Source organism: Lagopus leucura, unplaced genomic scaffold (genome assembly GCF_019238085.1).
Source record: "Lagopus leucura isolate 7727_CA_CO unplaced genomic scaffold, USGS_WTPT01 Super-Scaffold_100028, whole genome shotgun sequence".
Classification (NCBI taxonomy): domain Eukaryota; kingdom Metazoa; phylum Chordata; class Aves; order Galliformes; family Phasianidae; genus Lagopus; species Lagopus leucura.
In genome coordinates, this window is record NW_024962279.1 from 6265243 (window position 1) to 6290088 (window position 24846).

Consider the following 24846-nt stretch of genomic DNA (forward strand, 5'->3'; position numbering starts at 1 on the left):
GTCTGTGAGGGCATTGCATGAAGCTTTTGTTTCTTTTTGCTTTTAAAAGCTGGTTTGAAATCTGCCTGTCCCTGGAGGCGTTCAAGGCCAGGTTGGATGGGGCCCTTGGCAGCCTGGTCTAGTATTAGATACGGAGGTTGGCGGTCCAGCCTGCAGCAGTGGGCTGGAGCTTGGTGATCCTTGAGGTCCCTTCCAACCCAAGCCACTCTATGATTGTAACTCACAGGGCTCTGGGACCCCAGTACCCTCCCGAAGGGAACACAGTGCTGAGAGCAGTTCCAGCCCTCCAACCTTTGTTACAGCAGAGGTTTGTTTAGGAGAAGGCTTCACCTTTAGGAGGGGAGTTACTTTTCCTATTTAAAAGAAGTATCAGAGTGATGCATCCACTGGTCGAGTGCGATGCTACTGGTGGAAGAGCATCACACAAAAGGCATTCAACCTCTGCAGCACCTGGCGGGGTTAACCCTCTTTGGTTGTGCCTGTATTGATAGGAGTCGGTCCTTTCTTCTGTCTGAGCTCCCCAAGTCCTACCGCACAGTTCTAATAGCAGAAGTGTTGGTTCCTTTGTACAGTCTTAGAAGAGAAGGAGTTTAAAACAGTATTGTTTGGAGAAACTGTGTTTTGTTCATCAGATTTCAACATTTTCTTCTGAATTGCTTGCTGTAGTTTTTCTTTCTCCCCCTCTGTCAGTGCTCTGTTACACAGATCCCACTGCTCCCGCTTTGTTGATCTCTCTGTACATTGGAATGGTTCAATAATGAAGACACGGTTTCTTTTCAGTAGTTGTTCACTGTATTGCAGCGTATTCTGCTTTGAACAACACACCTTTAAGATCTCACACGCTTTAAAGTTGCAAGGCTTCCCTTCTGGGGTAGCCCATCTCCAAGGGAATCCATCCCAGCCGGGATGAGCAGAGCCAGGAGAAATCATTTGCTAATTGCCACCAGCATGTAGAAATAAACATGAGTCACAGGGCCCTGTGAGTGCAACCCAGAGGGCGACTTAACAGGTTTATGCCACTACTCCCCAAAAGAAGCACTGAATGCAACATATGAGCAATTAAAGTCTTGATTTCTGTTTTATTACTGAATAAATACTTGAGGATTTTTTCACACGCTTCACTTTTTGTTTGCTCTTGGGGTCTATTTGTTAACGTGGCTGGGCTGTACAAAAGCTCCTTAATTAACCTGTTTTTTCGTGCATCTCTCGGTTCCTGTGAAATATGTGCACTGACAGCTGTGTAACAATAGTGGAAGTAGAAATGACAGATTCGTAAGCACTGGTCGATTAAAAAAATTGTTCAAGAAATGCAGTTTTTTGAATTATTGGGCCAGGCTTCTCTGTAAATTGGAATTCAGTTCAGTTAATTGAATTCAATGGATCTGCGGCAATTTACATAAAGTTATAATAAAAGTAGGGTTATCTTCCAGAAAGGTGCAGTTTCAGAATATTATTTTTAAAATGGAATAATATAATTTTTAATTTATAATAACCGATCGCAGAAATACCTAATTGACATGCAAACAACAATGAAATGTGTTCTGTTCTCAATTACAAGGAATTTGGTATGCCGTAATCCCAGGTTGGTTCTGAATGCTGTGTGGAAGAGAAGTGTTGGTCTGCTGTCTATCACTTTTCATGATGTTTGTCCCAGCCCCTTCCTGCACCTCAGAGCTCTGATACAGTGCAGTAAATATTGCATTAAGTAAACATTGCTTTTGCTCGAGCCCTGGAGGTCGTTTCCCTAGAACACCACTGACCCTTCCCATTCTGGGAGTGGTTGGATGGATCCTCATGTCCTCTGGGCAACTGCTGGCTCAGGAATGGGAGCTGCAGATGTCCCCTGGGTGTTGCCCTGCTATAAATCAGCTTCCTCTCCTCTCTGTAACTGTTTTTCACCATTCATTTGATGTACGTGTTGGTGTGGTTATTACAGCTCCAATACAGTGTTTGGCACCCAGGGCTGTGTGAGAAGGTTCAAGTGCAGTCTTTACTGATTCATAAAGTGCCATGGGAGAAGGATCTGTTTACTTTAATAATAAATGTGGCAATTACATATTTGTTACGTTGACCTTACGAGCTACTGGCTTTGAGGCTTAAATAAAACATGCATAAAGCAATAAACCTGCAGTATATATTGGAAAAAGAGGCAGCTCTATAGGCTACCCTTATTGCAATTTTAAAAAACAAATGAAAAACTGTACGGATGTACAGTTTTTTGCGCCTTTGAGAGTGGAGACTTCACAACAAGCTTTGTCCCCAGAGTTTAACCCTGCAAGGAACAGGTCTGTCTTGTGCTCACAGCCCTCACTGCAGCTTGTGAGCACGCCCGTGCCTGTGGTTGGGGCTGGCATTGAGAGCTGCTCCCCATCCCCAGTGGCAGAGCTGCAGGAGGCTGGGACGGAGCGCTGGGCATCCTGTGAGCACAGGGACGAGCTGCTGCACTCCTGGATCAAGCTGGTGAGGCAGAGCAGTGCCTGGGGCTTGCTGTTTCCTCTCTTTTTTTTTTTTTTAATTTTTGTTCTTTTAAAATGTGTGTAATCAATTAATTTAAGCAAATCAGCTGTTCTTTAGACCAACCGCTTTCCTTGTAAGTTGGAGATCTTGTCGTGTAGCGTGGCACTGCAGTGCTGCTGAGCATAGATAAAACTCTTTAAGAGCAAGCTGAGCAGTTCAGTCAGGTACATTGGGGATAAAAGGAGAACAAAAATTATTTCTGGGAAGCAGAACGCTTCTCTACTGGGATGTAGAAATGCCACATTGGCACTGCAGCTGGGTGCTGGAGCCATCCGGGCGTCTCCTGCACAGAGCTGGCTTAGATGGTTGGAGAAGACCCGGGTGCCTTTCCTGGGCTTACACCTTTGGATGTGTTTGTGACTTGCTGACAGTGCCAGAAGTGTCAATTTCTTTCATTTAGATGCTGAGAAGTGAGTTGAGAGAAGCATTTCTTTGCCCAGGAAGACTTTGCTTTGTTCACTACCAACTCCAAAATTGGAGTTGTGTGATAGATGGCTGAGACTTTCAGGATTGGCTTTCAGTCTTACTGATAGCTCCAGGTGCCTGGATGACCTTATCACTGTAAACTCAGAGCAAATGCAATTGCTTACAAAGCTGCATTAAAGCCAGTGCTGTGCAGGAAGAGTTGTCTCTGTGCTTTTGTAGCGCCCATCAGTGGCTGAGGGCTGGACTACATGCCAGGTGCTTGCACTGATGCTTGCTTCAGCACTGTCAGACCAGCAGCACGAGTCAGTACCTCTGATACCAGCCTTAGATGTGGGTGCTGCTGTGGTTTTGCGAGGCTGTGTAATTTGTAAGCGGTAGCGGTGACATTTAAGATTGATAACAGCCTATATCCAGGTGTATGGATTTTTTGGATATTGCGGGATGTTAGTAAATGTCACTCTGGTTTCATATACTTTTGTAATGCAGTTGTTTAAATGGTCTGTCTTTGGAGTTGACTTTTTTTCTGGCTAGAGCTCAGAGCCTAAGAGTGCTCCAAAGTCGCACAGCGTTGCTCTTGTCTGAGGTGCAGAGCAGTTGCGTGTTCCATGGTGCCATGGGCGGTACATAGAAAAAGGCAAATAAATTTGTTGTTATTGTTGTCATTTCCTGAATAGGCAATAAGTCTCAAAGTGGAGAAAACCTCTATGAAGTATGGAAGTGACTCACCAGTGAGGACAGAGGATATTCTCATTAGATTTGGCTGACTGAGAACAGCAAAGGAAAGAGCAGCAACAGTGGGTTACTGAGTGCTGCAGACATTCCTGCAGCCTAGGAATAAAAGGGAACAGGATAAGCAACAGGTAACATACAGCAGGCAGAGATGATGAAATAGCAGTGCAGTGTTAGGGCCATGCCTGGGGGAGTGAGCATCCTACCCTCCAGAGGTGCTCTGGGTTTTTGTTATGTAGCCTTCAGCTTTCATGGGAAGCTGTAAGCCTCAATTAAGCACATGCAGTGAGTATGTTTAGCTTTGTTGTCTTCAGAATTTTTCCTTAATTGAAAGAAGAGTTTGCCCTCGTTTAAGAATGAAAGGCATCGCTGGTGAGCGCTGGTTGTGGAAGGGCTGAAGTGAACACTGTCATGACAATGAGTTTCCTTAGCGGTGTTGTAATCCAGCATTTCCATTACGAGCAGACAGAGGGAAAAAGACCTGTGGCACTGCTTCAGCGTGCATCACATAGCAGAAGAATCAACCCTCTTCTAACGTGCCAGGCTTTGGCATGTATGTATACTTCTCTTTGAGAGCATAAATAAATAAATAACCCCCAGTGTTAGAAGAGGGTGTGAGGGTTGTAAAGCTATTTAATGAAAGGTTTCTTTAAGGACTGCGAGAGTTAATCACTGGTGTTCTTTAGCCACTGAAGGACATAATAGGAAAGCAGTGTTTTCTATATGCTTTATATGCTTTAAATGCTTTATTGCACGTAACTTGGGATGTTTTGTTGCTGAGAGTGATAGGTATTTCAGATTTTCTCTGCTTCAGATTATTCTTGGCTACGTCATTTCTGATTAAACTCATGGTGCATAACGTATTGAACCATGAAATAGTTAATTTTTTTATCAGCTCAGTGTTGCTTTTGGGTTTCAAAGTATCAATATCTTAGCAGAACAAGTCAGATCTAATGAAGAAAAGCACCGATGCAAGATCTGCCCTATTTTATTGCATTCTTTCTAAGAAGCATATATCCAGGTTAAAGCAAAGCATGTTTCCAGCCACCCAGGCTCTGCTGTGCAGAGCATAGAGGTGACAGAAATCTTTGATTTCTATAAGCTGTTAATTCCTTAGCTGCAATTTTATGTATTGACTTCAACATCACACGTTTGGCTTTGAACCAACGCATCGGAGGATTTTTGAATGTTCAGCTCAATGCTGCTTAGTTAATAGTTCCGATGGCGTAGCAGACAGCTTTATTGTATGGTAGGAGGCAAGCTATAAATCACAGGTAAGCCCTGCCTGTATTTATTGCACAGAAAGCCTTTGTTAGAGTTCTGTTCACTACAATTAAAAGACACTTATTCTCAAGGAACCTATAAAGCAGTTTTGCTTATAAAGCAAAGGGCTGCACCAACATCAGCCTGGTTTTGAGGAGGGAAAATCAATGATTTAATGTTGAGAGGGAAGCATCAGAAGGATACCAGAGAAATAAAGTCTCTTTCATGGCAAGATGTAAAATGCAGCGTTGTAGACTTGAAAGGAGATGGCAGAATTTACAGAAGCCGTCTATCCCCGGCAGTTGGCAAACAGTGCAAAGACAACAAATTTAAGACTTGACAGAAGGAAACCCTGTATTGAGGGACAGGAATTGGAGTGCTCTGCGAAGGAAATGTAAATCAGGCAGTAGGTGTCGAAGAGGACTGTGGTCAGATGAAGCAGGGAGGATGAGCATCACGTTGAGGAGGGCCGGTGTGGAAATGCATCGGGTGTGCGAGAGCTGCGAGGAGCTGGGAACGGCTGTCGTGTGCACTGGTGAGTTACAGTGTGAACCATTATGAATCCTGAATAGTTTATAGCATGGACTGATACTTACAAGTCGCCTTCAGCTACCGTTCGGTGCTTAACCACGTTAATGACATCTCTGTGTGAGCTAAAATTATATAACCAAGAGCAAATGCCCGTGTTTTGCAGTAAGTGACAGCGTTCAGCCTCAGGGGGCGTAGGGATGTGGATGATCTTTGTTGTTCTTCTGTGGAGGTATTTCCTTTGTAGAGGTCAGTACGTGGCAAGAAATTGCATGCACAAAGTAGGCTTTCCAAGCATGGCTTCTTCCCCTTCTGGCTGCAGGGAATCATGCAGTCCTATAGCAGAGAAGGGCGTGATTCTCTGATTCCCTTCTGGATCTTTTGGACATTGGATATGTGGAAGGTTTCAGTTCTTTGCTTATCTCATGACATGCTCACTGCAGAGGGAGGCTGCGGTGGATGGGCACCTCTCTGCCCTGTTCCTTTTAGGGAAACCTCCTCTGTTGGTTTAATTTCTTTCCATAAGGAAACATCTGGTCTGGGAAGCTTGTTGACCGTGAGAATCCAAACCAAGCAGATGCATTTATTGTAGGTAATCGTGCTGACAAGGAGAAAAGCACCTTCATGTTAACAGTAACCAATATACCATTCCATAACTACAGAAGATGTGTCAGACGTTGCATTTGTGATTAGCAGATCTTATAAAATTACTTTGGTTTTCTGCTCTTTTCATCTTTGTGGCTTATAATGTGAAATTTGGGGTGAGGCTCGTGCAGTAGCCTAGGTTTTCATCAGGAGTGTTGACTCGGGACTACCCAATATTGTCATCTGTAAGTTGTTTGTGAGGTAAAATTGGTCTAATTCCTGAAAGACCAACGAAAACCTATTAAGAGCTTTCTGAATTCTTCACTTCTGTAAAACCCAGCAACTGCAGTTGCAGTTAATGAGAAGTCCCACAGCTGTCTGGAAGAATTCCATCACCAGAGGAGGGAGATGGCATAGGAGGGAAGACAACAGGGCAGCTGCTGAGTTGTGCAGGATCAGCAGTGTGCTTTGCACTGATGCTGGAAATATTTCAGGCCTTCCTTCGTGCAAGGCGTTGTGCTCAGAGATGGCACAGAATGCAAGTCAGACACATGGCACTCTGTGTTAGGTGGTAGCAGCTGAAAATGCTGTGAATGGTGAAATGAGGGCAGTTCCTTGTTTTAAGAATGCTGCAAGAGCAGAGTGTGTATTTAAACATGGAAAGTGTCATTTTTCTTATTTTGACAAATGCAGTTTCTGGTTTACACACAAAGCTCCTGCTCTTAATTAAGGGATGGGAGACCTGGCTTCATCAGGGAATAGGTGCTTTCAGAATGAGGAGTTCATGACAAGCCTTAAGCTGTGGAGTTCAGCATCTGGGCCTGTCTTCCTTCATGTGATGGGATTTGTTTCTAAAAAGGTGGATTTAGAAAAAGGTTCATGAAATCCAAGCTTTGTTAAAGGGCAAAAGACTTCGCATTTGTGCTATTTGTGGAAAGATGTTTCTGAAATCTTTGGATACCTTCAAGTTTCAAATGCAGTTCCTTGCATGTAAAGTTAGATGCCTGGTTCACGTCTCACTGATTTTATAAATAATTCTGGGACAATCTCTGTATCTTTTGCAAGTGGGGCATGAGAACCTAATCAGGTTAAATGGCTGGTGGGTTGCCCTGCGTATAAATGATGGATATGAGAAGATGCGATGAAGTTGTGTGTCTTTAGCTGACTCTGTGCATGCTCAGCCCCTGCTCTCAGGAGAGGAATGATAGAGAGTCATTAAATCATGATGGCATTTACAGGAATGGAAGCAGCAGAAGCAGCTGGGTGGCCTCAGCCCAGCCTGAAGGAAATAATTACGACTCTGCCGAGGTTGGGAAGTGCCAGAGCCCTGTGAAGAGCACAGAAGGTGGTTTTTTTTTTCCCCCAACAGATTTGATCCCTATAGAATTAGGTTTGCTGCTGTTGTTAACATATTCCATTGAAAATTTCAGAAGTTGGTTAGTTTATGTAAGTTGGGTTCTGGCCCGTGTCACTGAAGATGGAAATACACAGTCTGCCTGCTTCTTAACAGCTTGACAGACTCCTGATTATATTAACAGTCTCTTCCTGGTATGAAATTGAAGAAGTCTTTCCAAGTTAAAGATCCATACATGAGGGTTAACAAGGCTTTTGCATTACCCAGACGCAGTAACAGTGAAGCAGCCTTAAATATCAATTGATTTAGAATATCTTTTAACGTTACATCAATATTAGGGTTTAGTGTGATTCTCCCACAAGAAATCTACAAATTGATCTCTGTGCTTGGTATCAAGCACTGCTTCACTGCAGTTTCTTTCCGCGTGCTGCCTGGATGTTACATGTGCTAAGCTGTGCATAAGCATAATTATATAAATTGTCTTTAACATGCAAGTTTGGCCATCTCACCCACACTCTGCTACTAATCCATCACTTGTATTGCTGCCCCCCACAGCGGGAAGCATCGTTTTTATTATACTATTAACAAAAATCCTTTTATTCCAATATGCCCAATTGCATTTCTTAAAAATGAATTAACAGGATGAGAAGTAAATAAACTGGTCCAGCTGGAGAGGCAGAAAAGATAGCTGATCTTAAAAGAATCCCAGGTCTGAAGTATATTTTCTTATGTTCTATCACAGCTAAAGATATAAATATTGTGAATTAAGTTTTTCATCAACTTACTGAGTTTTGTGCACCTGGGCATAGATTTTCCACTTTCCTGGGATGTCAGATTTAATGTGCTCTGTGTGTTACAGAAGTTCAGCATATTGCAAACACCACGTATTAGTTGTTACCTTTCTCCAAAGTTTGGTGCAGTTCAGTTTGTCCGTCTGTTGACCTAAATGCTTCCCTGACTTCCACTCCTAATGGCTGCCCATGGCTTGTGTGCTAGAATAGCTCTGCTCATGGAGCAAAGAAGCAGTGCTGAGCTGTTTAGAGTCCAGCTTGCAGGTGTGCTGTGCTAAAATTATTTGGTGGGGTGTAATGAAAATGTTTTGTGGTTTTGAATCATCCCTTCATTTTGGGTGCCCACAGGTGCACCTTCTGTTCCCTGGGCTGCTAGAAGATTGCTTTCTAATAAAATCTGCCACTAATGTGCACTCATCTCTTGGAAAATGAGATGGGCAGAATTGACTTTGTGTCTGTGAGGTTTGAGGGCACATTTTGTGCGAGAAATGGGTCAACGCTGAAAACATTACAGTGAAATAATTTGGGGGTGTGACTGGGGGGTGTCATCTCGTGGTTCAGAAGAAAGTTGTTTTTTGCCACTTGATTAGCTCTGCTGTATGCTGCTGTTCTGCACCAGCAAGGTGACAACGTTGATGTGAATCTTTTCTATGCTACGTGTGGCAAAGCTGATCAGTGTGATAATTTGAATTCTCGGTCAAGGGTGAAATTCTTACCATCATGTTTACATTCATGCTCTAGAATCAGAATTGCTCAGGTTGGAAAAGACCTTAAAGATCATTGAGTCCAACCACGACCTAACCATCCTACCCTAATAACCCTCCACTCAATCATAGAAGTGTAGGCCATGGGAGGACACAAGAGAAAGAAGTGCTGCTGTAGCTCGTGGGGCTCACACTGTGTCCCAGCTGTACTGTGCCAGGGAATTAAGCTTACTACTTTGGGTCCTGAATGACCATGCGTTAATAGCGCCTACACATGAGTGTAGGACATGGATGTGGTTACTGTGCAAGAGTACGTACAGTGGCTGCTGTTGTCCTGCTGTTGGTTTGGATGCCCCATCTAACAATTCCAGACTTGTGCAAAGCCAACTGGTTGGGCTGATTTGGAGAAACCCTGTCAGTTGATAAAGGCTGCCTGTAGCCCCATGCATTTGAAGCCATGGGTTGTGTTTTGCAGTCAGGAGCGTTCTCTTTGTCTGGGGATGGAGCGCTCAAGGTCAGCTCTTGTCACTGCACCAGGCTTGACTTCATCTCTGGGCAAAGGAGAATGATCCTGCTGGCTGCCTTTGTCACAAAATTCACATGTAGGTCAGGATTCATGGAAATTGCCTGGATGTTTGAATGTCCTTCTTTAAATTATCCTCTGTGTGTTTTCTTAAATTGTTTTTGTGAACTTAGTTGGATGAACATCTCTCTGAATGAAGACCGGGAACCAACCATGGTCATTTCCCATCTGGATTTCAAAGCAGACAGATCTCAATAGCATTAATTGTTGTTTGTACACAGTTTAATACCCTTACAAACCCAGAAGTCTGAGGGCTGCTTGCCTTGAGAACTTCTGCAAGTGAGCAGACAGAAGGCACAGACAGATAAACTAGGGAGCATTTAAAAATAGTGACTTCATGGGCTGAAACTAAATATTTATATACCTCCAACCTCAAAACAATGCCATCCTGTGATTAGCACTCAGTAGTGATTCCTGCTGTGCCTTCATGGTGATTTTCTTTTTCTCATGCGTAGAGCGATAAAGGAAGAAAAGATTTTTCCTACTGTGTTTGTAACTATCAGCTCAGTTTCTCTGCCTTCTGTCTAATGTTTTCAGGGAACCCAAAGCTTTCCTGGACTCATTCTTCCACTGCAGAGACTAAAATCAGCCTATGCTCATTGCTTATAGCATCAGAGCCCGAGCCATATCTCTGCTTATCTCCTGCCTGCTGCCTGGCTCATGTGGAGCCATTGAGCCAGCTCTTGTGCAAGCATCCCTTTGATTGAAATATTTATCTTTCTCCTGTTTTATCTGCGACTTCTGGCTCACTTTGGGTATTTCATGGAGTTCTCTTGGCAGTGTGGTGGCTGTAAAATAATGGGGAATGTAATGGCTGTGCGTTGAGCTGCTGCTTTAATTAAAGTAAAAATGAAATAAGGGCTCCTTGTTATATTTTGGTGAAGGTTTATAAATAGTTGTTTCTCATGAGTTATCCTGCACATAGAACTAATTTAACTGACAAATACTATGATGCATATATTTATTATTATTACACCATTTCTTCCTACAGTGCTGTTTTTACTAGTATTTCCACCCTGGTCTTATCCAAAGCCCATTGGAGCTGATGGGCTTCTGTTACATCAAAGATCTTTTCCATCTGTATGTCAGGCCGTAAAATGGGCTATTTCTGCTCTCTGGTTCTAGCTACTTGTCATTGCTTTAACTGTCTTAACAGGAGATAAATTAACACCTCACTGTTATAACTTAAATTGTAGAGTTGAACTTTTATTGTTTGCAGTAAATCCTTATGTAGCTATTCCAAGATCACTCTAATTGTGTAGCTACGTGGGTTGTCTTCCTTGCTCAGAGCTGGAGCCTCAATCCAGTCTATGAAGCTAAAGCAGATGAAGTTTTTAGTCAAATGTTTTTCATCTCCTTCTCAGCCTTAATTTTGTAATTCTGTGCTCCTTTAAATCCTTTTTTTTTTCTTGAACTATTTATTTTCTATTCAGGATGTGTTAAACAACACTGTCCCAGAAGCTCCCAGGAACCACTAAGAAGTTTTGTCAAATACTGAGTATATTAAATTTGAGCTGACAGATCCATCTATGCAAAACAAGAGGTGTGAGATAGCGACTGTAACTGGAGAAGAGTTGGCACAGAGATGAGGCACAGATGAAGGCTGAAACGCTGACAATTAAAACTCGAGGAGATACTAAAAGGGGGTTTAATAGGCAGTAAAAAGGAATGTTGTGACTGCAGCACTAGGATGCACAGCGTATATTTAATTCCTTAGCTAGCTGGGCCTATCTGCAAGCTGGCAAGAGATGAACTTTTGCCACCTCTTCAGAGAATAGGCTCAGTTGGGTGTGAATTCATCCTGTTTTTCATACCGACTCCATCTGTGCAAGGTGGAAGAAGAACCTGCTGCTCAGGGAACAGCTTACAAAAGAGAGGAGTAAAATCTCTGTGCTGAAGCTGTCCTGGGTGCTAAAGACACTGCATTGCATGTGCACCAATACCCAGCCTTTTGCTGCTCCCCTCAATTGGGTTCAATCCTGGGATGGAGGAGTGTGGCTGGGAAGGCAAGTTGCTCGGAGGAGAGCCAGGAGCCCCACTGTGCCCACTGCTGTGCAGAGCCCTAAGTCAGGGATAACAGGAACACACGTTTCTGTTCCTTGCTTTTTGAAGCTGTTATACATAAATCAATGCTGCAGTCAAGTTTGCAAACCTTATTTCCTTTCATCTGTTTCCTATGACAAGAAAACCGAGGGATTAGCATGATATCTCAATAAATCCTCCCGCTGCTGTCCCGCCATTCCTGCAGTGCTGCTCAGCTCAGATCATTTGACATCGTTATCCACTGCAGAGCTGGGTCCTGTTCTGTCTGGCCGTGAAGTTCCCTCCAGTAACTGTTAGTGTGGACTGAGAGCAGATCTGGGCACTGTGCCCCTATCTCCTGCATCCCCCCGCCGGCTGCTCGCTGCTTCCTACTCAGCAGCCTGTGGCTATGAGGAACACACAGCCAGGCTTTGTTTTTTTTCCTCCTAGTAGGAACCAATGCTTTGTGCAGGGATGTCTTTAGACAAATACGCTGCTCCTGTGAAAAATGGCAGAGGCAGAAAAAAGCGGCAATATCACATAATCTGCATAGTCAATATAAGCAAATGCAAGTGTGTTTTCAGCCCTCTAATAGGGGATCATAAACACGCAGGGTTTTATGGCATTCAGCTGAAGAATAGCTCCCATAAATTACACGCAGGGCAATTTCTTTGTTTTCCTTCTGAAGTTTATTTCCTTTTATGTTTAGTAATTAAATCAGAGCAAAAAGATTGCATTATGGAGTGTATCACAGAACAGCACTGACTACACAGAGGTGTCACGGGGGTCACTGCGCAGTGCTTGGCCTGGGGTGATCTGTCAGCCCTGAGATGGGTCTGGGCACTTCTGCCCTCCCCTTACCTGGGGGCAAGTCTTGAAGCATCTTCTGCAGAGACTTGATGTCCAAGGAGCTCCAAGGTGCAAAGCAGCTCAGGGCTGTCTCCAGCCCTGTGCTCTGCAGTGTGAGCACAGTCTGGGCCAGGGGCTTCTGGTGACTGCAGCCTTTGGCCATAACCTCAGTCCTGCTGTTTTGCCCATGGCAGTTGTTTCCATCTGCACTTATCTGCAGTTATGAGATTTGGAAATCACTAGTGATGTTCCAATGCACTACAAGTGCGATGTGTTGTTTTCTGTTACAGCCTACATATATTCCCTGAGTTACACCTCAGAGCAACCCCCACTGACATCACGGCCTGAGCAGCAGCACTCGCTTTCTCTCTGCTTCAAACCATAAGGATTTGGCTTCTCGAGCTCCGTGCAGCAGATGGGTCCATCCATCCTTCAAGGTCTCCTCTTGGCTGCTTGCTTTGTGGGCTGAGGGGTTGGGCAGCTGTTTTCAGTCCAGAGTGAAGATCTGAGCCACTCCAGTTGACTATGTCGGTGCTAAATTACCTGTTCTGTAGGACTGTGAAAGCTAGACCTCCATTTATCTGCTTTCCTGCTGGTTTCCATGGGAAGCAGCTTGCTTTATTATGAAACAAACACCTTCAGGTATTTATTTGACAGCAAAACATTGCAAATAGGGATCTGACCCAGATGTACTTTTAGATTTGCAAAGGGAGTGGTGATTTCAGCTATTGCTGTTGTAAGGAAAACTCTGAGGGACGTGCAGGAGTGGTTCTGTGCCTTCTCTGGACATCCGTGAGGAAAAGCGGGTCAGGACTCTGTAAATACTCTTATTTGGCTTTATTACCTCACTGCGTGGGTTCCTCAGTTTCACACAAACAGCCGAGCGTTTGGCTTCGCACCATAAGCTGTGCCTTCTTACGTAACCGTGGTGAGAAATGGAGCACTGAAAATAGGCTGCAGCTGGCAGGAGCACTGCTGAGTTCAGCCCAAGGGCATGGCCAGGGCATCAGTACTGCCTTTGGAAACTTGGAGATGAAACTTTGGGAATGGGATAATAAACAGCATTCCAGGCCAAGCACTCCTCATCCTGCGTTTGTGCCCAGGGCTTGCTTGCTCTCCTGAACCTCTTGCAAATAAAACTTCCTTTGCTATCCTGAAAGCTGGCATCCTGTGCAGAGTTGATTATTTGTTCCTCGCTGTAGAAGATAGCTGCTTGTTTGGAACTTCCAAACCCTTCATGGAAAACTTACCTGTGCGTGGGGCAGGGAGCTGTGTGGGTCAGTGAGCTGCAGGATGGGCAGCACTGTGCAGTGTGTGGCTTTAATACATCCATTCCATGGAAAAGGTGCAGTGATACAAAGTGATCCCTGATGGACACCTGCAGCTTTAATTGAGGTTTGCCTTTAGTCACCCAGATCTCCTTACCTCGAGCTGCTGTTCATGCTTACAAATGATTCACGTTTCACAGAGCAATTCATGGGGGCAGCGGACAAGAGCGAGGGTTCTAACAGGGTACTGTGTGGCAATTAGTGACTCGTAATTAAAAGGCTTTAATTACTGCCATTTTTTCATCGGTGGTGATTTGCGCTCCGAAGCGGGAGGTGCTGTGCAGCAGGGAATAGCAGTGTTTGGCACAGATGGCTGCTGCTGCCGTGGCTGTGTGGGCAACTCTGCAACACAGCGAAACGTTGGAAGAGTGTCTGAATTCTTGTTTGACTGTTTGGTATCTCTGGAGTTTCTAGACAGCATTTAAACCACATATGTGTATTTGCATAAGGCCAGGAGGTGTATTGCTTGTAAGAGCTGATGAGCTAACAGGTCAGGAAGGGCTGCTGGCAGCAGTGCACACCTGGTGTTGCATGGGAGAGAAGGGCTGCCCTGTCTAGCACAGCTGGCCACAGCTGGATTTGTTTCGGAGGAGGTGAAATCGCCCCCTGCTGACATCCAGGAGGGCAGCAGAAAGTATGTTTGAGTGCTGTGGGTGGTGATTCACTGCGCTGGATGCTTACTGAGTTGTTCCTTCAGCGATCTTTGCTGATGCCGTTAGAAACACGTTGGCCGTGTGGATGTGGTTGGTGCAATCAGGTGAGCAGCTGCACTCAGTCTGACAGGTGTACCCATGCCATGTACCTGTGTGCCTTGTCCTCCTAGGGGACAGCTGGGCTCTGGCTGCTGCCTTTTCGGGGAGGAAGGCTCTGGCGTGGCACACAGGGGAGAGCCTGACAAATACAAACGAGAGGAATGAGCTGAATGCTGTGTGTGCGCTGAGGGGCCGCAGCTTCCTGGGTAGAGTGAAATGAAATCTCTGTCTCATGGGTGGGAACAAATGCCCGAAGGACAAAACAGAATGTAACAACTGACGTTGCTTTTCTCAGTCTTGTTATTAGGTAATTAATTTTTTGAAGCGTTTTGTCCCCATTTGTCATAGGCACGTCTCAGAAACACGGTGTATGTGTGTCATTTGTTTTATCATGCACGTTACACCCATATGTATTTCCTAGTGCACGAATTGTGTGTAAGCACAGCTCCAGAAGGGATAATTTCAGCAAAGCAGCTTGAGATGGATCAGGATCTGACAGACATGCTGTGAATGCAGTGCAAGATGCTCCTGCTCCCCTCCGTTCCCATGGTTGCCCTTTGAATTCCCTTTTCTTCTCCCAGTGCAAAAGGGCCCCTCCTGGAAGGCTGATATTTATCTCAGGGCTCATAATAACAGCTGCCACAAAGGAACTGAGCAGTGAGAAAATCACTGTGAGAAACTACTGCAAAGACCCCAACTTTATGGGGACATCTTTTAGGCGCCTTTTGTCACTGGATGCCCAGTTTTGCAGGTTAGTGGCATTCTGCTAAAGGGAACCTACACCAGTCTTCACGCTGGTCGGGGCAGCCCATCGCTCTGCTCTCTTTTTGCACCAAGTCTGAAGGCTACTTTTATAATCCAGCATTCCAGTTTAGAAAGGTTGGTAATGCTTTGGAAGTTTGGGCAAGGCAGGTGCTGCTGCATCCACTGGCAGCTCCTGTGCTGGTGTTCAGGGTGCTTTGTGCTTACCTCTGGCTCTTCTTTGTTTAGGTGATTAAAAGATGCCTGTTGCTGTCTGTATGTGCAGCATGCTTCATTAACAGTGATTTATTTTGGAGTTTCACAGAATTGGCACCGTGTGGTGCACTGGTGTGCAGAAGGAAAACGTGAGCTGGTTGCTAAGGCTTCTTGGTGCTGCTGCAGTGCTTTGGGGCTGGAGACAAGTTTTGAAAGTTTTCCTTCAGAATATTCTGGGAGCCTCTGCAGTCTGAAGTGGGCTCTTACCATTCTGCTGAAAGCTACAGCAGAGTGAGAGAAGGGAGTTGCATCTAAAGGATGTGTTGAATGCATCATTATAGCTTGACCTTATTATATTTGTTTATATTTTTGTTCCTTTGTGTTTGTTCAAAAGTGCTACTCATTAACAATGCAGATTGAAATTACTGGCAACAAGCCCTGCCTTCACACCAAAATGAGAGCTGTAGAATCATGAAGGTTGGAGGAGACAACTGTGATCACCAAATCCAACCATCCCCACCACAACCACTGTCACAGATCTTCCCTTTTCCTTGCCCATGAGTTTTTTCCCCTCTCACTCCCTGTTACGGTCGGAATTCTTAGAGTCAGCTTTTTTCATCAACCTCAAATCACATGCAGAAGAATTTGCAATGGGTGAAAGTGAATGCTGAAAGTAAAGTTAGGAAGACATCTGTGTGGCACGTGTGTTGCCTTTGTATTTTCTAATGGGATGCGCTTCCAAACTGCGAGCACTTGTCATTTTTGTCTTTTTAGAAATAAGGCTGAAACTGCATGCACTTCTTTCTGGAAATAAAATATTTTGAAGCGCTTTAGAAGCGAAGCAAAACCCCCTGGGATGTTATAGTCAGAAAACATTTAGAAATGGGAAGGATCTGTTCAATTATGTATCTTTTGCTCGTATACAAGTACTGCGTTTCCCAAAGTTGTTACCATAAAAAATTGTGTTTCAACATTTTACAGAGACTTCAACAAGGAGCCTACTGATATGAATAGCAGCTATGTTTACAGGAAAACATTTCTGAGATTGGAGCCACTCACATGTGAAATGGGGAACTATCGTGAGAAACAAAAACGCAGCAGCATCTTGAATACAGCTGTATTTTAACCTTAGGAAAATATTTGTAATTGTGATCATCTCATTTACTTTTCACTATTTTTTATGATAAGACAGGCAGCATTTCTCTTTGGGAAACTTCTTGTACCACACTGGTGTGTGTTATGGTAACGTTAGGGGACCTAATTTCTTTTTCTTTGGAGGACATTTGTGACCCTCTGATGTCTGCTGGATCTATGGAGCATATTTGAACAACCAAGCGCTAGGGAAGAGTTTCAGTTTTTTCAGTTGGCTTAATTATTAACTCTGCTGAGTACTAAAAATGTGTATTTTTAGCATAGCTTTTATTTTTGTCTGAAAGCAAGACCCAATGACTGTGCAAAATCATCCTGGGAAGAAAGAAAGAGCCTGCTATTTTTAATGCCCTTATAAGCCAAAAACTAATTTACATTAATACTTGGGAAATGTTTTGTATTAGTTTTTAAAATGCTTAGAGAAGCATGATTTCCTGAATGGAATATAAAGTAGTTTGCAGAAAGCTGTGAGTAGAATAGGTGTAAGCAGGCAGAGTGCTGCAGCCTTCCCCCAGAGGGATGGGGCATCAGGAGCAGCAGCAAGAAGCAGTAAGGAGGTGAAGGCTGTGGATTTTCTTGCAGTGACAGAAAAGCAGGGAATGAAATAAGTAACTCAGCAGCCTTGGGGAGTAGACATTGGGATATACTACTTTTCTGAAAGAGTGGTCAAGCACTGGAATGGGCTGCCCAGGGAAGTGGTGGAGTCACTGACCCTGCAGCTGCTCAGGGAACATTTGGACATTGTGTTGAGGGACATGGCTTAGTGAGAACTATTGGTGATGGGTGGATGGTTGGACTGGATGATCTTGTAGGTCTTTTTCAACCTTGGTGATTCTATGAAGAGAAGCAGGAGAAATCTACAAACAGGACTGCCTGCTCCGTGGTCCTCCATGAGGAACAGTTTCTCATCTCCATCACTTCTCCAGAAGCACTGCCCTCAATGCCCATGGAACAAATGGAGGCATTTTGCTCAGCTCTGCTGTGGTCAGATGTTGTGTTTTATATACCCAGTGGTGCTGGCTGGCCTTCCTGCGGGCTGGCAGGTCTGTGCTGCTTTCCATAGGCGTCCTGGCAGTGGTTTAAGTTGATAAGTGCTGTACCTCTTGTGTTTTTAATTAAGTATCAATGGTTGTAAGTGATTTTTCTGGTAGTCTCAGGTAGCTTATTGCAGTAAGAAGAGTATCCATAAAGCATTGCGCTGTGGCGTAATGAAGAGCAGCCTTTTAAGTGACATGATGGGCTTATTGATGGGAATGGTCCATGGGAAAACAAGAGCACAAAAGAATTTCAGCAGCTGCTGGTGAATGTAGGGTTTGTCTCCAGTCTCACTGAGGTGAGTGTAGCACCGAAAGCCTTTTGCCTTTGGTGGAAGTCTCCTGTAGGGGCACAGTTGTAACCAACAGAATGTGGTGCAGAGAGGAAAAAGTGTTTGTACGTCTGTGCAGACTACAGAGGGCAAATAGATACATTTCTTGAGTTCCCTATAAACACAGAGTAACTGCTTAACTTTGTAAATCAATATAAAGGTCTATGATGGCATTTTCTTAGAAAAATTAATAATTAATGCTCTAATCACTCACTTAAGATGTTATTAGTTTCCATTGATTAGGCCTTCCTGCTAACCCCAGCTAGCCTAATCAGTCTGCGTGAGAAGAGATGAATATACTCAATTAATCTCTACCCTCTTGAAAATTGCATCAGAAGACAGATTCTTGGTCTTCTCAGTGCATTCAACCTGACTTTATTAGAGGAATCCTATCAATTTTATCTCACAAAAGCAAGCGGAGACCTCTAATGATAGTCCTTCACGTGCTATTAGTCATGCAGTTTGTCTTGTAAGCACGAAGGCTCCTTAACTTCCAGCCTTCAGTGATATAAATAAGTTATAAGAATGTGTGTCTGGCTTGATTTATTTATTTTTTAATATTTAAATGCTTGCTCTGGAAAAGATTTCTTTCATGAGAGAGACTTTTTTTTTGCCCTTGCGTTGTGCAGGGTGGATGTACTGCAGTGAGAAGCAGAGCATCTTCAGATTCCCTGCTTCAAAATTACAGCTGCTTACTAATTGTAATTGAAAATGAGCAAATGATCAGGGTTCACTAGATGTTTGGAAGTATTTTTGAAGATTTCCAGGACAGTGAAGATGTGAGACAGGTAACACATTCCCCTGCCCTGAGCAGGATGAGAATGCTGCTTAGCAAGCATTGCCTGGAGAGGCAGTCTGCTTCACCTGAGGGTGGCATTTGTTGAAGAGAAGCAAGAGTGATTCTTATAACCTTCTTCTTAACTGTAGTTTACAGAGTTTATTTGCTAGTTATCCCAGAGAGGCAGTGAGTGCATCTGCTGTTGAGAGAAAATGGAGAGATGCAGGCATGTGCAGACCTGAGGCTGCATCTCAGCATCCTGAGTGCCCAGTGCACCTGGAGCCTCGCTTTGCAGAGCTGGTTTTCTACATAAGCTTCCATGCTTCTCTCCTGACAAGCTTCTTTTCCTCTTCTTCACACCAGTGCTCATCTTACTGCTTCTCAGAATGATTTCAATTCTTAATGGTTTTTGAAAGCTTCTTTCTTGATCTTAAGAGGTGATTTCCCTGGGAAGAAAAGTAAACTTTCAAGAAACAGAAGGAGCAACAATCCTAGGTCTCCTTGTAATCTCTTCTTCTCTTTTACAGATTAAAAGTGGCCTAAAATTTCCACGGAGCCTGGTTCTCTCCTGCAGTTCCTGAACCTGTCTCCTCTGCCCTGGGAAGCTGAAGATGAGGTTGCTATGGGAGCTGCTCGTGCTGCAATCATTCATGGTGTGCCTTGCAGGTAAAGCATTGTTTTAAAACTTTCTGTTTTAGAGTGTGTGCACCAAAGCAAAAGTTTGCTGCATCTTACATTCCAATGACAAAATGGTAAAACTAGGCTGTGCTCCATGGCTGGTGTTACCAGAGGTTGCAGCTCTTTGCCAGCTGAACAGTATCAGCACAGCAACAGCTCCATGTTTCAGAGCTCTGCTCTGCCCGTCTCCCAATCCAAGCTGCTGTTGACAAACATTGTTTTCTCACGTTCAGTGCTAAGTATTTCAATGCCCAATTAAACCTACGTAGAGTATAGCTTTATTTCAATGCCCAATTAAACCTATGTAGAGTATAGCTTCAAATCCCATTAAAGCGGTGTTATGAGGAGTGTTACAGCTAAGAACACACTTCATTTAACAAATAATTAGAATAACATATTTCATCAATAAAACCATCTTCTGCAGCTGTCGTATTTTACATTTGTTTTTTTTTTTTTCCCCTGAGAGTTGCACTGTTTTGAGCAAAAATAAAATTTCTGAAGAATGCCATTTTTCTGCAGCTGAAACAGTTCCTGAAGACATCTCAAGTTTACAAAGGTCCAGCAAAGCTTACTCCAGGCAAGCAGCTCTGCTGCCACAGGCTCTGCCACTGCTGTGGTTCTCTGACGTGTTTTGTTCTGAGAGGGGGCTGTTAGATTTTAATTTGTGCATATGTCACTTTGGTGTTCATCTTGTTTGCTCTAATTTATCTGCTGTTTCACACTCAATGTTTTGTTTAGTAACTTGCGTGCGTTTTCCATGTGAACACTGTCAGGGCCCTATTTCAGCATTAGGTAATAGCAAACTGCTTCTAATATCACGTACTTTCTTTTGCTTGGCCCTACTGAATGCAAAGATGCTTTTATTCCTGTACATATTGTCCCTATTTTTGAAATTTGGTTCCAAGTTTTCCCAAATGTGCTACGACAGTTTATGAGCTGGCAGAAAATTGAATGCAGAGAGATTCTGCAATGCAGTGCCCAGGAGCTGTAACCCTCCAGAAGATATGCTGCGGGAAAACAGAGAGCAGGAGCCTTTATTACGAGCAAATAAACAAAACTATGGAAAAACAAAAGCATGGAAAATATTTTTGTACTGTAATTTCTATATTTTAGGCATCTGTTGCAGAAAGTTTAAGGTCAGCAAAGTGAAGGCTTCAGCAGAGCATGCAACAGCATTTCTTTCCTCCTAGCACCACGTCACTCTCCTCTTACTGAGTTGATTCCCAGATGCTCAGTGCAAGTTGTGCAGTGGGCAGTGAGTGAGGAGCTGGTTTTGCCTTGCAGGAGGTGCAGCACAGCAGCGGTCCGGCTCACAGCTGGTCAGTGCAGCTGGTTGTCTCGCAGGCCTAGCAGCATGGCTGTAGGAAATGTCCTGCTTTTTTGTGACTCTTAGGCAAATCTTTTCCTTGTTACCTTCCTTTAGTAAGCAGCTTCATTGCTGAAGTTTTACTTTCATGTTAATGAGCTGCAGACCTGCTCAAAGAATAGTGCTACCTGTGCGAGTGTGCATGTGCATATTTTGTAATGTGATTTAACCTGTGAAGATCCATGCAGGTTTTGGCAGAGGATGAAGGAGCCTGGCAGCCCTTGAGGGGTGCTTCTGCTTTGCTGTCATGGCCTGCTCTCGTGCCCAGCCTCCTGGGCTCTGCCTTCTGCCCTTGCACTTGCTCTCACCCTTTACCAACAAAGATCTGCACTCAGCACAAGCAAGGCTCTCCCTCCTTTCTTCTTAGCAAGCGCCATGTAAACACAGCAGCTTCAATTAGCAAACTGCTCTTGCAGCCCCTTAATGATGCTTCTGTTTCCAGAAGCTTGGTTTGTGAAAGGGAAGGCGCAGTGGCAGCTGTATCTGCTCTGAACAGGGAGAACTGGAGTGGCCTCAGAAACGCAACCAGGAGATAGAAAAACAACCAGGATACAGGAGATAGCCAAATGCCTCAGCAGTGGCTCAGGCCAGGGTGTTTAGAGCATGGCTATGTCATTCCCTGGGAAAAAAGCAATCAGCGTTAAAGTGCCTTCCACTGTTGCACAAAAATCACTGTAATTTATATCAATGCAGCTTGAGAAGAGAGCTGGCTTTAATGAGCAAATGCATGAGCGAAAACTTACTGTGCGCTGTATATATATTCACAAAGTGTCTCATTTTGATACTTTATTTTCAGACTTTCAAATTTCATAACAGTACAAGGCCTAAGTTAGCGTGATACTGATCACTTAATACACAAATAGGAAGCATAAAATAACACATAATCAGCAGGGCTGGTTTACATCAAATGAAGGGTAATTTTTCAAGAAATGTTGGACATTTCTTCACCAGTTCCCATTGAATTCCAATGAGATCTGGGCATCCCAATCTGTTACAAATTAAGTTCCTACAGAGATGAATATTTACAAGCCAGTTTGAATGCATGTGTTTATCCAAACAGATGTAGGTTATGTACGGAAAAAGTTCTGCTGGATTTCATGTGTAAAAACAAATAATTAGACTAAGAAATATTTGTACATATTGAATGTTAGTCTTCTGTAAGTGATATGGCAATTCATTTTGTTCAGTGCTTTTGTCTGATGCTGTGCAGTTCCCACAACTAGTGCTTTGATGTTAGCTAGAAAGTGATTAATCTGTTGCTGCTCTATAATTAATTAATTTATATTTTGGTCAGTTCTGCAGCACTTTGCATTTCTGTACCCGACTGCCTAATTACTGTTTGCACAGCACTTGGAGTAGATAAAGCTCCGAATCACTCCTGTTAATACTGCTTCTCCAACACGACGCAGCCCTTGGCTTCTTGGCTCTTGGAAAGCTGTCAGTGAAGTTCGTAGGAGGTTTATGCAGATGAGATCAGGCTCATCCTTAAAACTCTGAGGTTTTTTCTGCATTGCAGGAGAGCCAGGAAGGTGGGAGGAAGGCCAGGTGACCCCAAACAGCAAAAGGGCAAAGTAATCCCGTTGCTTACAGGGTATGTGGTAATAGCGCAGTCTGTTAAATATGCTTTATAAATGTGCCCCCAAAATCATTATTAGCAAGTTCTGTTAATCTTCTGCAGTCACGGAACTCTTTTTCATCTATCTTTTGTTGAGATGTTTTGTAACGGTGTATGTAAAACCAGGGCTTTAGCGTGAAGCTCCCCAACTCTCCCAAAGCCTCAGGCTGAGTCTTGTGTCAACAAGTGTTACTGCCTCTTGAATGTGGTTGAATTGATTTTGTGTTGTGTTCTCGTCATGTCCAAGGGATGATTTTGCAATAGATGAAGATTGTTGTCTAGCTAATGGGACGTGCTGTTGTAGAAGTTCTTGTTTTCACGGTAAGAACAACTGTAAGTGCTGAAGCAAAGACCACGAGTATTACAGTTTGGCATTGATAACATTTGGCAGTTTGGGTTCCTGTAAGATGCAGTGGAGGTGATGCTGGAGCTGGCACAAGTCTGTTCTGAGCACTTAGGCTGGAGTCCTCCCGAGGAAAGTCCTTCTTCCCTTGTGCTTTCTGTTGCTAAGTAGAGTTCAAGTGTCTTTAACTCATGCCAGAACCATCTAGCATTCCTCTAATGTCAAGGAAAAGCTATGCGAGCTCTGTGAACAGGCTGTAGGGAGGGATTTCCAATGGAAAAGGTTGCAAGCTCATGCGTTGTATTAAACCTTGAAGCCATCTTGGAGAGGATGTTACATACACTCTCGGTCTTTCATGTTAGAGGGCTTTTCAAACTGTTTTTCAAACAAGGAACTGCTACTGTTGTCTGGAGAGCTGGAGATAAAGATGTCAGTTTAAATGAGGAAAATAAAATCAGATTGGAAAAAACTTCTGAGGGGAAGAGCTAAGAGGTAAGAACAATTAAATCTGAAGTGGGCAACAATTAAATAAAATTGCAACCTCAAGACTTTTAGCCACCAGATAGGATTCTACAGTATTATCCAGCTATGCATTGCTGTAGAGGGAAGGTTGAAAAATGTATGCGGTTATACGTAATGAATGCTTATTTATAGGTCACATGGCAAGTTTTACTTTGATTGCAGTGGATTGGTCTGCACCCTTTTCATGCTTCTGTTCTGCCAGCAGCAAAGCCCTCACTAGATGTGACCTGATTGTGATTTAGGCCACGATTTCCCAAATTATAGAGACAATATCAGTGCAATTCTCTAATTTTTCTCTCACATGCAGATGATTACGTACATTGTGTTTTTCTCTGTTTAACTCGTAAGTCCATCAGGGCAAGTTTAATTACATCTTTCTCAAAGAAAAAATTATTGAGGTAAGACGATGCACTTAAAATAAAATAGAATACACAGACATTTTTATAAGCAGATGTACTGACTATCTGACTGCGTATTGATCCCCTGTGCATTTTATATGATGCCTCTTTTCAATTTAGCTTCTTTGCATTTAAATTAGTAGGTAGGTATTGAAATTAAATCTCACTTAGGGAGTTAGAAAAACACCTACTTCTCTACGCATCTATCAAATCAGGGAGAATTTCGTCTCAAAATGCTTCTTTATGGACAGTAAGACTGAAACGTTATGGCAACATTTGATGTGCTTAGTCAATTTCTTTTAGAGGTGAAATATTTCTTAGCAAATGTAAATATTATTGGAAAGGGAGCTCATTTTGCAGTCTTTACAGTCTTTACATGGTCGTTGAGGAGAGTGCGAAGGTAAGAGAGACAATGAAAACCAGGCACTGGGGTTTGCTGCTAACTGTTCCCATCTTCCAGCATCAGTTCTGACAACATCTTTGTGTAGTCTGAGAGCTGTGGTTGGACTTAGTGGTGTTTTCTAACCTTAATTCTATGAACTGCAATCCTAGGGTACATGTATAGCTAGAAACAAGGATATATGTGTTCACCACATGCAAAAGTTTTCATGCAAAGATATTTTCATTTTCTGGTTGTCACCAGGGCTCTGTGTCCTGCAGCATATGAGCAGTTCAGCAGTGTGGATGTTTTCATGTGCTCTTGCATAGGAGTCTGTGCCGTGGAAAGTAAGTGAGCTGCTCACCATAAATGCTGCTTTAATGAATAGAGCACAGAATGTTATAGTGCAGCTCACTCATCTGAATATTATTTAATGCTGGTTTATTGGGAGCATTTGTCACATGCCGTGACAGACTCCTTATTACAACTTTAGAGAAGTTTCACAAAGTATTAAGCTGAAAGAAGAACTTGCATGTTAGCACTGCAGGACTTTCATTTGTTTTTCTTTATGTTTGAATTGTTATTTAGCAGTAAAATTCATGTATTTAACTTCATAATCAAACCAACACATGATTGTTAAACAGTCTACATGCCATTAATTAGGCCGTGAAGCAAGGCAAGCATTACAACCATTTATAATTAAGTACTGCAGAAGTTGATAATCAGTTAGACAGGCAAGTAATTAACCATCCAGCCATCTTCAGCTGAAATTGGTGACTTTCAACTTAATTAAACTTTCCAGGTGTCGGTAAATGTATGAAAAATATATCTATCTTAATATTTTGATGTATCTTAATTCCACTT

General features: G+C 43.3%; 1 protein-coding gene across 4 annotated transcripts in view; it reads left to right on the forward strand.

The window, feature by feature from the left end:
* The window catches only part of CNTN4 (contactin 4), a 253514-nt gene that overhangs the window by 112115 nt on the left and 116553 nt on the right, over positions 1-24846 (forward strand). For all 4 annotated transcript variants that reach the window (XM_042880935.1, XM_042880934.1, XM_042880937.1 and 1 more), the window contains one exon: positions 19209-19347. In XM_042880935.1, coding sequence (XP_042736869.1) covers positions 19293-19347 — 55 coding nt within the window. In that variant the 5' untranslated portion in view covers positions 19209-19292. The remainder of the gene's footprint in view (positions 1-19208; positions 19348-24846) is intronic.